The sequence below is a fragment of the Salmo salar genome, chromosome ssa25 (assembly GCF_905237065.1).
Source record: "Salmo salar chromosome ssa25, Ssal_v3.1, whole genome shotgun sequence".
Classification (NCBI taxonomy): Eukaryota; Metazoa; Chordata; class Actinopteri; order Salmoniformes; family Salmonidae; genus Salmo; species Salmo salar.
In genome coordinates, this window is record NC_059466.1 from 31,055,907 (window position 1) to 31,069,276 (window position 13,370).

The window sequence follows — 13,370 nt, forward strand, 5'->3', positions numbered from 1 at the left end:
AAAGTGGCAAGTGATAAATTGATTACATCAATTTTCCCATTATTAAAGTGGCTTGATGTGTGTTGGCAGCAGCCACTCGATGTTAGTGATGGCTGTTTAACAGTCTGATGGCCTTGAGATAGAAGCTGTTTTTCAGTCTCTCGGTTCCAGCTTTGATGCACCTGTACTGACCTCACCTTCTGGATGATAGCGGGGTGAACAGGCAGTGGCTTGGGTGGTTGCTGTCCATGATGATCTTTTTGGCCTTCCTGTGACATCAGGTGGTGTAGATGTCCTGGAGGGCAGGTACTTTTCCCCCGGTGATGCGTTGTGCAGACCTCACTACCCTCTAGAGAGCCTTACGGTTGTGGGCGGAGCAGCTGCCGTACCAGGCGGTGATACAGCCCGACAGGATGCTCTCAATTGTGCATCTGTAAAAGTTTGTGAGTGTTTTTGGTGACAAGCCGAATTTCTTCAGCCTCCTGAGGTTGAAGAGGTGCTGCTGCGCCTTCTTCACCACGCTGTCTGTGTGGGTGGACCATTTCAGTTTGTCCGTGATGTGTACGCCGAGGAACTTAAAACTCTCCACCCTCTCCACTACTGTCCCGTCAATGTAGATAGGTGTGTGTGTGTGTGTGTGTGTGTGTGTGTGTGTGTGTGTGTGTGTGTGTGTGTGTGTGTGTGTGTGTGTGTGTGTGTGTGTGTGTGTGTGTGTGTGTGTGTGTGTGTGTGTGTGTGTGTGTGTGTGTGTATTGGCATGCTTAAACTGCAAAGTGATATTGTAGATGATGCCTAATTAGATAGTTAGGTGTCAGAGCTGTGACCTGAGTTCTGAGAGGGAGTCTTCTCTGCCCTCCTCGGGGTGACTTTGGCACCTCTACTCCACAGAGCCCACAATGCTCAGCAGAGTGACAGGTGACCCGCCTGACCCCAACACACACACCCCAACACGTTTTCTTTCTGACCTTAAAGTTATCTTATGTCGTGATGAATTCACATCCCATGTCATTGGTATGGTATGTCTGCCTAAACCTCAAATGAATAGAAAAGATAAGCGCTGAATAAAATCCTGAATTTGCACTGCTTATCTTTACCATTCTCTTTGGATTGAATCATATGGATCTACATAACAGGTTGCCTGGGACATGGACTTATTTCATAAGTACACTCCAGTTTTGAGGTTGAAAACATCTCAAAGTGAGCAGCACCTCCAACGTGTTTGGTAAGACACCTCAGTCACCTCTCTGACTCTGTCCAAGCACAGTACAACAGTGACACCTGTCGGGAAAAGTCTGTAATCTGTTGCCCAGAAATAGTGTTTTTTCTTTCCTGCGTTAGTAAGTGCGCACAATTGTACAAACCGCATATGTAACAACTTCATGACAAAATATTATTACATCTAAATCTAATATAATATATATTTGTAAAAAATAATGAATTATGCGACTGAAAGTCCAATAAAGCTACAGCAACCTTCATATCATATACCAGTGTGTTTTTACATGGCACATTTTACACAACAGCTAATTTCATAATATACTATGAAACCACTTAGCTATTATTATCATCTGTGTATATTATATGTCTAATCGGATCAGAAGGAACTGTAAGATTGCCCGGGTGTTCTGCACGGCCATAGTTATCTTCCGTACACAGACGAGCCGAGCGATGTGGGCAGTCTTGTTGTAACGCAGTTCGGCATCTGCAAGGCATATGACGGATTCTGCTTCATAAACAACACACGTAAGTGCAATGAATATGCGCCTCGAATAACAAACTAGTGGCATAAAATACATATGATATTATTCCCTTGTCGTCAGTGGCGATTTTAGCATGGAAATCTTGTTGGGGCAAAAAAACATGTGGGATGCATGCCAGCAAAGCCACTACACAACCCAAAACAACACTAAACAATACATGAATTGCACTATAATGGTGACAAATGTTGCCCACAAACTGTTAGGGCCTACATAAAGCTGTCCCAACATCTTACCACTGCTCCACCTGGCTATCAGCGGAGCCTTGTCTGGCAGCGAAACAGTTCATTCTGTCTCATTTACGGTCTTTAAAAAAAACATAGCTGATATGGCTGACTTCCCTTAACCCTCCTGTTGTGTTCGTTTCATGTTAATTAATTCTGTGTTCCCGGTCCAAAATGCCGCCCCATTGTAGCTGATAATAAATCCATAATAATACATATATGATCACCTAATGTTGTGTTAGATATTTTTATCAACTTAAGTTCTTGTGAAAATGTCAAGTTTACAAGAACATTACAACTTGTATTTGCTATTTATGGCCCGTAGGTACAACTCAGATGAAACATATTGTGCTATTTATCACAGACTACTTTGTGTCCAAGTTTATCAAGGACTCTCTCCTCCTCACCAGTGTCATGATCAAAGATATGATCAAGAGCCTCACATACAGTATATCGTTTGGTCATTGTGCTGCCACAGAATGAATTGTGAGCAAGACCTCAAAAAAAACTTTATATACCAGAGCTGCAAGAAAAGTTCTATATATTATTGAAACAATGTTGCGATTGTTTGTGAGAATGCCACAGGTGTGATTCCAGTGGGGGGGAAAGATTCTATTGGGGAAAGGTTCCCGTGGGGGTTGCCATGGAAGCCAAGAAGGGGTGTGTGTGTGTGTGTGTGTGTGTGTGTGTGTGTGTGTGTGTGTGTGTGTGTGTGTGTGTGTGTGTGTGTGTGTGTGTGTGTGTGTGTGTGTGTGTGTGTGTGTGTGTGTGTGTGTGTGTGTGCGCTCAAACACATGCATGTGGGGGTCTGGGAGGAGAAGTGTGTCCATCTGATGAATGGGCATGTGCCTGAACTCAATTTTATACACTAATTGTAGTCTCACCCATCTAATGACTGGGAACATCACAGGTGTACAAAAGTTAAATAAAACACCCCAAATTTAATGAAAATCATAAAAATGTGTTTTGTGTGTTTAGATGCCCTGTGTGGACAAAGTCATGGAACCTTATGACAATCAGATTAAATGAACTACATTTTTCAGAGAGAAAACTTGTAAATCGGTCTAATTCGACCGGAACACAGCAGGAGGGTTAAACAAATGTGGTTTCTACTGACAATTGATGTACAAACTATGGCATAAGGGGACGACAAGTGGATAAGAGGCAATCTGTAATTTCGATTAAGACATTAATGAGCGAGCTAGGATGGACATAGTCATTACAACTATTTGTTTAGCACTTTTGAAATGTACAGCAACAGAATTCAGAACATGGGCCGTTCTTACAGTGTTCTCCCTGTACACCAAGTCAGAACCATAGAATAAATAAAGGGGGCATATAAACAATGAAAGCTCTTACAATATTCAATGATTACATTTCTCAAAAACAGTTTATAGGCTACATGTGCACCACCAAGTCAGAACAGTAGGCGAAATTAAGAGGTGAAAAGACCAAATTATTAGGGTGAGGCACATGGGCTACTAACAGCTTACTACAAAACATACACTTAGTATTACTTTCTTAGCTACAGTATACATATCTCCCTGGCATATTACATCATTTATGCAGCAGCATACAATACATTAGACTCACCTTGTTGTGCTGTGCCATTTGAAAAGGAAGGTGGCGTGGCAGTCCTTCGTGGGCAAATTTTATCATCAATGTCAGGCATTCTCTGGATTTATGCTGCTTTCAAGACAACTGGGAACTCGGGGGGGGGGGGGGTAGAATCATAATGACGGCAGTGATCTTCAGGTCGTAGCTCTAGAAAGAGGCCCGAGTTCCAAATGTACAATACCGAGTTGGATGAAAGTTCAAAAAGTATTTACCCAATTTTCCAGTTGTCTTGAACTCACTAAAGTCAGATTTTGCAGTTCAGAGTTAACAGTTGTTTTGAGTGCGGCACAAATCATGCTTCATTGACAGCATAGCCAATGTTGAATGTTTATCATTTTAAACTAGGAAGAGAGCCACTCCACCACACAGCCACTCCACTGAATAGCAGGCTAATGATTGCTTTGCAATAATTGCAGTTAGCCACTGATTCCTTCCAAACCACTCATTGTTGAATTTGCGATTTCCAACGTTTCCAATGTTTATGTCCAATGGTCAATGAGCACTGATACGTTTTATCTATAATTTCTCTTCATTATTTCTCTTCATATGACAAGGTTTAAAACGGATTTGCCAGTAGATTGTCGACTTGATTCATGATGATGACTGCTAGCTAAGACTTTTAAAGTATGACGTTGACATGATCAGTCCAATCAAAGCTACTGTACATATAACGTGATTTGACATAATTTTATTTGTGGCCAATGACATTGAGCCTTCTTGGATGAGCACTTCTAATGTAACTCTATGCCATCACCCAAGGGGCTAGAATTTGAGGTGTCCCCTTAGACTTGGCGGTGATGTAGTGTCCCCATGAGTGACAGAACACTGAGCCAATGACTTCGCAAACGCTCCGTATTTTCTGCTGGCTCGCCCCACCACCACAAAAAGAACTGAGCTAGGCTGAAACACCTGCATTTTGGAGCTGCCTTACTCAATAAAACAAAAAAAATACCATGTTTATATGCTGCGTTATTAACTCAATGATGTATACATCTTTTTTTACATTGTTTGCAAACTGATATGTGACACGTTTAATGACAAAATAGCATGCAAAACAGGAAGGGCCCCCTCAATCATAAAACATGCTAAAAATGTCGGGCTCAAAACAGGTGCGGCTCTGCCCCACCTGCCCTGAATGACGAATCGCCACTGCTTGTCGTGCTGTTTGGCAGTGTTAAGTAAATGCATTTCTTACACTACATGGACATAAGTATGTGGACACCTTCAAATAAGTGGATTCGGCTATTTCAGCCACACCTGTTGCTGACAGGCATATAAAATCAAGCACATAGCCATGCAATCTCTATCGACAAACATTGGCAGTAGAATGGCCTTACTGAAGAGCTCCATGACTTTCAACGTGGCACCGTCGATGCCACCTTTCCAACAGGTCAGTTCGTTGAATTTCTGCCCCGCAAGAGCTGCCCTCAACTGTAAGTGCTGTTATTGTGAAGTAGAAAAGTCTAGGAACAACAACGGCTCAGCCGTGAAGTGGTAGGCCACACAAGCTTGGTGGAGGAGGAATAATGGTCTGAGGCTGATTTTCATGGTTCGGGCGAAGCCCCTTATTTCCTGTGAAGGAAAATTGTAACGCTACAGCACACAATGACAGTTTGGCGAAGGCCCTTTCCTGTTTCAGCATGACAATGCACCCGTGCACAAAGCGAGGTCCATACAGAAATGTTTTGTCTAGATCGGTGTGGAAGGACTTGACTGGCCTGCACAGAGCCCTGACCTCAACCCCATCAAACACCTTTGAGATGAATTGGAACGCCGACTGAGCCAGGCCTAATCGCCCAACATCAGTGCCCAACCTCACGAATGCTCTTGTGGCTGAATGGAAGCAAGTCCCTGCAGCAATGTTCCAACATCTAGTGGAAAGCCTTCCCAGAAGAGTGGAGACTGTTATCAGGGGCGAAAATCTGATATCAACTTTGGAGGGGACAATTACATTACATTTTCTCAAGAGCAATTCCTGAGGTGGACACCAAAAGTAGTGCTGTAACACACAGCCTACGTTTAATATGGTAAATGTATATGCCGTACTCCTAACTACCGGTACCCAAAACTACACAACTAATCACAACAGCAATACCATTGCCTTTAACAAATCTTAGTTCAGTCACCAGTTTAAGTTGAGAGTGGGGGTATCCATGGCATTTTCCAATTATGTTCCTATTTTACAAGTTAAAAAAATTGAGAACCTTTCATAATGTTACCAAACAAAGACTCAACAAACTTACCTGAGACTCCCTGTCTCTGCCAGTCTGTCCCTGCATATCTGTCCCCAACTCTGCTGTCTGTGTGCCATCTGTTTGCTGCTCTGCCTAATGACATCATTGTGAAACATTTCCATTAGAATTTCATTTCTTTCTTATGAACATTTTATCAACTAGTCTTTGAGATATTAGGCTACTAGGGTTCTTACTTTGCGTTTTGGTGTACTGAAAAATACTCTGATGTCCGTCTTTTTTCTGCCATTTTTCTACCTGGTTGGCTACACACACAGTATGTAGGTTATTTACAGTAGGAGATGGGCTTCTATCATCTTATCTTCTATCATTCTATATGGGCTTCGATCTAAAAGGTAGCTAGCAAATGTGAAACGGATTGCAGTGACAAGAGTTGACAGCTGTATGAGTTCACCATTTACACAACATATGCTGCAACCTTTTGTAATTTTAATCGTTTGTTTCATATTGGCTGGCTTCTAACAATAGCTGAATTTGCAAAGCTAGCGAGCACCAATTCAGTGGTGTTTGCTATAATCTTTGCTACCCGGGTTAAATAAAGGTGAAATAAAATATATAAATAAAAGTTCCCTTGCGACAATTTAGCTTTTGCAACGAGACCATTAAATATATTTAAAACAATGGTAGAAGAGAGTGTAGTTCTGTTCAGTTTATCGCTAACCTTATCACAGGGACTTTGAAGCACTAACTTACATGCATGCTGATCTTGGAATAAATTGACGATAGCAAAGATTCCATCTTTGACGACGCCACATAAATGGAATAGGTACTAGCTAGCTTAATAGTTAATATTTGCGCGCTAGCTCTGCATATTCAGCTAGTGTGTGTGCGCGATTGACTGGATTAACCTCACGTCAGTTACGTGCATTGAGTGCCTTTCAGACAGTAGATACGACCTCTACGTTACCTAGCAAGCTAAGGAACTGGCAGTGGATCAAACCATTGTGAGGCAAAGGGTGGGGGGGTTGCAATCTTTTGAAACTTAAAAACGCGCTATTAAGTGTCTATAATCAGCACAATTGCTTTCATTGCGTATTATTAATATTATTTAAATTACATAGTTATGTTTCAGTGATATATTGGAGGGGACAAATCATATTTTTCCCAGGATGGGGGGGTCGTGTCCCCCCCATCCCCCCCGGGATTTCCGCCCCTGACTGTTATAGCAGCAAAGGGGGGACCAACTCCATATTAATGGCCATGATTTTAGAATGAGATGTTCGACAAGTGCCATGTTGTGTAGTTGGCACACTACATCATTTTATATTTGGACAGGAAAAAGGACATGTGATATTTGAATGGTTTCATGGCGAAAATGTAAGGCCATTTCAGAATTTAGTGGCAGTATAACAGCAGAGATGTAGGCTACAAGTAGTACTCATATTTTTCAATTTGTCCAAGAATGATATGGCTATTTCATGTGGATAGGGCTCTTGTTTGCATTATAGTGCCATAGTTGAACTTAATATAGTTACTATGAATATATGAAAATACTATGAATATATGAATATATGAAAAAACTATGTAATTACAATGTGTAGTATTAGTATGTAATAACAGCCTCAACGCCTCTTCCAGCTCTACAGGTCTAGCATGCCTCTGGGCGACATGAGGACACCCCTGCTGTCCAACTCATTTGACGTCCCAGAGGAACCCCTGCCCTGTGACCCGGGAAACCCCACAGTGGGCATCCTAGGCTCAGGTGATTACTCCCGCTCCCTGGCTGTGCGATTAGTTGCCTGTGGTTATAGGGTAGTGGTCGGCAGCCGTAACCCAAAGCATATAGCCATCGGACAGTTTCCTGATGGGGTTCAGCTTCTCACACAGCGGGAGGCGATGGTTGGCACAGAGAAGGTTGTCTTTGCTGCTCTCTACCCTGAACACTACCACACCCTGGTGGGGTTGAGGGATGTGCTGGCTGGGAAGGTGCTGGTGGATGTGAGCAACGCCACCAAGCTTAACAGTGGAGAGCCGTCTAACGCTGAGAGGCTGGCAGAGCTGTTCCCAGAGAGCAGAGTGGTGAAGGGCTTCAATGTGGTCTCGGCCTGGGCCCTGCAGACTGGAGCTCATGACGGCAGCAGGCAGGTAAGAGAGTAATCATGTATATACTGTACATACAACTCCACACATTGTATACAGTGGCAAGAAAAAGTATGTGAACCCTTTGGAAATACGTGGATTTCTGCATAAATTAGTAATAAAATTTGATCTGAACTTCCATCTAGGTAACAATAATAGACAAACACGGTCTGCTTAAACTAATAACACACAAACAATTATACATGTTCATGTCTTTATTGAACCCGCAGTGTAAACATTCACAGTGCAGGGTGGGGAAAGTATTTGAACCCTTAATAACTGTTTGACCCTCCTTTGGCAGCAATAACCTCAACCAAATGTTTTCTGTAGTTGCGGATCAGATCTGCACGGTCAGGAGAAATTTTGGACCGTTCCTCTTTACAAAACTATTTCAGTTCAGCAATATTCTTGGGATGTCTGGTGTGAACTGTTCTCTTTAGGTCATGCCACAGCATCTCAATCGGGTTGAGGTCAGGACTGACTGGGCCACTCCAGAAGCGTATTTTCTTCTGTTGAAGCCATTCTGTTGATTTACTTCTGTGTTTTGGGTCGTTGTCCTGTTGCATCACCCAACTTCTGTTGAGCTTCAATTGGCAGACAGATAGCCTAACATTCTCCTGCAAAATGTCTTGATAAACTTGGGAATCAATTTTTCTGTCGAAGATATCAAGCTCTCCAGGGCCTCAGGCAGCAAAGCAGGCCCAAACCGTGATGCTCCATCCACCATACTTTACAGTTGGGATGAGATTTTGATGTTGGTGTGCTGTGCCTTTTTTTCTCCACACATAGTATTGTGTGTTCCTTCCAAACAACTCAACTGTAGTTTCATCTGTCCACAGAATATTTTGCCAGTAGCGCTGTGGAACATCCAGGTGCTCTTTTGCAAACTTCAGACGTGCAGCAATGGGTTTTTTTGGACAGCAGTGGCTTCTTCCGTAGTGTCCTCCCATGAACACCATTCTTGTTTAGTGTTTTACGTATTGTAGACTCGTCAACAGAAATGTTAGCATGTTCCAGTCTTTAGCTGACACTCTAGGATTCTTCTTAACCTCATTGAGCATTCTGCGCTGTGCTCTTGCAGTCATCTTTGCAGGACGGCCACTCCTAGGGAGAGTAGCTACAGAGCTGAACTTTCTCCATTTATAGACAATTTGTCTTATCGTGGACTGATGAACATCAAGGCTTTTAGAAATACTTTTGTAACCCTTTCCAGCTTTATGCAAGTCAACAATTCTTAATCTTAGGTCTTCTGAGATCTGTTTTGTTCGAGACATGGTTCACATCAGGCAATGCTTCTTGGGAATAGCAAACTCAAATTTTGTGAGTGTTTTTTTTTATAGGGCAAGGCAGCTCTAACAACATTTCCAATCTCATCTCATTGATTGGACTCCAGGTTAGCTGACTCCTAGCTTTTGGAGAAGTCATTAGCCTAGGGGTTCAAATACTTTTTCCAACCTACACTGTGAATGTTTAAATTATGTATTCAATATAGACAAGAAAAATACAATAATTTGTGTGTTATTCGTTTGAGCACACTGTTTGTCAATTGTTGTGACTTAGATGAAGATCAGATCAAATTTGATGACCAATTTATGCAGAAATCCAGGTCATTCAAAAGGGTTCACATACTTTTTATTGCCACTGTATGTAGTTATAGATGTTGCACACCGACAGGCACTCACCCACACAATGTGAGCCTCAATTTCTCCTAATCAGTTCTCTTCCCTTTGCCCCTCCCAGGTCCTGATCAGCAGTGACTATCCTGAGGCCAAGAGAACTGTGATCCAGCTGGCTCGCTGCATGAGTTTCCTGGCCGTGGACATGGGAGGCCTTGCTAGCTCTAGGCACATTGAGGACGCCCCCCTGCGCCTCTTCCCATCCTGGGGCGGCCCCCTAATGGTCACTTTCCTCCTCATCCTCTTCTTCTACGGCTACAACTTCCTGCGTGGCGTTCTCATGCCCTACCTGTCCCGGGGGCAAAACAACTTCTACCAGCTGCCCCTGGAGACGGTGAACGAGACGCTGCCAGCAGTGGCCCTGGTGATCCTGGCGCTGGTCTACCTCCCGGGACTGTGGGCTGCCGCACTGCAGCTGGTCCGGGGAACCAAGTACAGCCGCTTTCCCGGCTGGTTGGACCACTGGATGGGGAGACGCAAACAGCTAGGCCTGCTGAGCTTCCTGTGTGCCGGGCTGCATGCGGTCTACAGTATGTGTCTGACCCTGCGCAAGGCTTCTCAATACAGGCTGCTGGATGCAGCGTACAGACAGGTGAGTGGTTGGAGTCAGTTGAACAGGTTGAACTCATAGCAGGTTGAACAGGTTGAACTCATAGCAGGTTGAACAGGTTGAACTCATAGCTAGTTGAACAGGTTGAACTCATAGTCAGTTGAACAGGTTGAACTCATAGTCAGTTGAACAGGTTGAACTCATAGTCAGTTGAACAGGTTGAACTCATAGCTAGTTGAACAGGTTGAACTCATAGCTAGTTGAACAGGTTGAACTCATAGCTAGTTGAACAGGTTGAACTCATAGCTAGTTGAACAGGTTGAACTCATAGCTAGTTGAACAGGTTGAACTCATAGCTAGTTGAACAGGTTGAACTCATAGCTAGTTGAACAGGTTGAACTCATAGCTAGTTGAACAGGTTGAACTCATAGCTAGTTGAACAGGTTGAACTCATAGCAGGTTGAACAGGTTGAACTCATAGCTAGTTGAACAGGTTGAACTCATAGCTAGTTGAACAGGTTGAACTCATAGCAGGTTGAACAGGTTGAACTCACAGCTAGTTGAACAGGTTGAACTCACAGCTAGTTGAACAGGTTGAACTCACAGCTAGTTGAACAGGTTGAACTCACAGCTAGTTGAACAGGTTGAACTCATAGCTAGTTGAACAGGTTGAACTCATAGCTAGTTGAACAGGTTGAACTCATAGCAGGTTGAACAGGTTGAACTCATAGCAGGTTGAACAGGTTGAACTCATAGCAGGTTGAACAGGTTGAACTCACAGCTAGTTGAACAGGTTGAACTCATAGCTAGTTGAACAGGTTGAACTCATAGCAGGTTGAACAGGTTGAACTCATAGCAGGTTGAACAGGTTGAACTCATAGCAGGTTGAACATGTTGAACTCATAGCAGGTTGAACAGGTTGAACTCATAGCTAGTTGAACAGGTTGAACTCATAGCAGGTTGAACAGGTTGAACTCATAGCAGGTTGAACAGGTTGAACTCATAGCTAGTTGAACAGGTTGAACTCATAGCTGGTTGAACAGGTTGAACTCATAATCAGTTGAACAAGTTGAACTCATAGCTAGTTGAACAGGTTGAACTCATAGTCAGTTGAACAGGTTGAACTCATAGTCAGTTGAACAGGTTGAACTCATAGTCAGTTGAACAGGTTGAACTCATAGTCAGTTGAACAAGTTGAACTCATAGCTAGTTGAACAGGTTGAACTCATAGCAGGTTGAACAGGTTGAACTCATAGCAGGTTGAACAGGTTGAACTCATAGCTAGTTGAACAGGTTGAACTCATAGTCAGTTGAACAGGTTGAACTCATAGTCAGTTGAACAGGTTGAACTCATAGCTAGTTGAACAGGTTGAATCATAGTCAGTTGAACAGGTTGAACTCATAGCTAGTTGAACAGGTTGAACTCATAGCTAGTTGAACAGGTTGAACTCATAGCTAGTTGAACAGGTTGAACTCATAGCTAGTTGAACAGGTTGAACTCATAGTTGAACAGGTTGAACTCATAGTTGAACAGGTTGAACTCATAGCTAGTTGAACAGGTTGAACTCATAGCTAGTTGAACAGGTTGAACTCATAGTCAGTTGAACAGGTTGAACTCATAGTCAGTTGAACATGTTGAACTCATAGCTAGTTGAACAAGTTGAACTCATAGCTAGTTGAACGGGTTGAACTCATAGCTAGTTGAACATGTTGAACTCATAGCTAGTTGAACAGGTTGAACTCATAGCTAGTTGAACAGGTTGAACTCATAGCTAGTTGAACAGGTTGAACTCATAGCTAGTTGAACAGGTTGAACTCATAGCTAGTTGAACAGGTTGAACTCATAGCTAGTTGAACAGGTTGAACTCATAGCTAGTTGAACAGGTTGAACTCATAGCTAGTTGAACAGGTTGAACTCATAGCTAGTTGAACAGGTTGAACAGGTTGAACTCATAGCTAGCTGAACATCTATAATCCATCAGTAGGGGACTATCCAAATAAAATGTTAGCAGCCGTGGTTGGTGATGTCACTGCTGTGGAGCAGTAGGCTGGGGCTGCATTTTGAACTCTCTATGAGTGTGAACATGACGTGACAGAGTGTGGCTGAGGCCTAATTAACAGACTGACTCCGTTAAGAGCTGCTTCTTGGGGGCAGGATGCTCTCACGCATCCAGCTCTCCGATGGAGTGTTGTTCACAAGTGGGAGAAGGCAGTGTGTGATCATTAGTTGATCCACAGATTAAGTGTTCCTCCCACACTTATCTCCCAGTCTCCCAGTGTTTTAATGCTTTTAACTGCATCAGTGAATCATTTGGTTTTCCACTAACCGGTCTTTGTGCCCCTTCAGGTGAAGGCGGGAGTGGAGCATTCCTGGGAGGAGACTCAGGTGTGGAGATCGGACCTTTATCTGTCCTCTGGCATTCTGGGACTTGGTGTTCTGACTCTTCTGGCCATCACATCTCTACCCTCGGTGGGTAACGCTCTCAGTTGGAGAGAGTTCACTTTTGTACAGGTGAGTAGCTAACAGCACGATACTTCACACTTTTGTATGCACCCGTAGTTTATTGCAACATTTTGAGCGGTTTTCTATCATCTGTCTCCAGTCAGGGTTGGGATACGTTGCCTTGACTCTCTCCATCATGCACACCCTCTTCTTCAGCTGGGACTTTGCTTTCTTCTCATTTGCTTACCCTTACTACATGCCCCCCACATACCTGCTGGCACTGATCCTGCCCTGTCTGGTCCTGGTGGGTCGGCTCTTCCTGGCGCTGCCCTGCCTGGCGTTCAGACTGGCAAAGATACGTCGAGGCTGGGAGAGTCCATGCCACCACCCTCCTCAGACCCAAGAGGACACAGCCAATGGCGTGCTGCCCAGGGACTTGAGTGGTGATGTGTGATGATCCAATCAAGTAGAGACTCAGTGCAAATCCATTTTCTAGCTCTGATGAAAGGGATGGTTCATTGTACATATTTTGTCTGACACACACTATGGCACTTTTTAATGCCACTTCATTTTTTCATCCAAATAAGAAACAAACTCAAGAAAATTGTTACTATTTTTCTAGAAACTGAAATACTGAAAGGTTACCTCACAAGTCCAATATACAACTACCTTCTGTTATGATAAATTACAGTGGGGGAAAAAAGTATTTGATCCCCTGCTGATTTTGTACGTTTGCCCACTTAAAGAAATGATCAGTCTATAATTTTAATAGTAGGTTTATTTGAACAGTGAG

General features: G+C 43.3%; 1 protein-coding gene across 3 annotated transcripts; it reads left to right on the forward strand.

Annotated features, from left to right (window-relative positions):
• Positions 1-1,596: 1,596 nt before the first annotated feature.
• Positions 1,597-13,370, forward strand: steap3 (STEAP family member 3, metalloreductase). Of its 3 annotated transcripts, none has more exons than XM_014174021.2 (5): positions 1,597-1,722; positions 7,408-7,914; positions 9,649-10,176; positions 12,482-12,646; positions 12,794-13,370. In XM_014174021.2, exons 2-5 carry the CDS (start codon positions 7,423-7,425, stop codon positions 13,022-13,024), a joined length of 1,416 nt encoding a protein of 471 aa, XP_014029496.1. In that variant the 5' UTR covers positions 1,597-1,722; positions 7,408-7,422; the 3' UTR covers positions 13,025-13,370. The 3 variants fall into 3 exon arrangements, with proteins under 3 accessions (XP_014029496.1, XP_014029497.1, XP_014029495.1); XM_014174022.2 differs by having other exon boundaries at positions 12,923-13,370; XM_014174020.2 differs by having other exon boundaries at positions 12,738-13,366.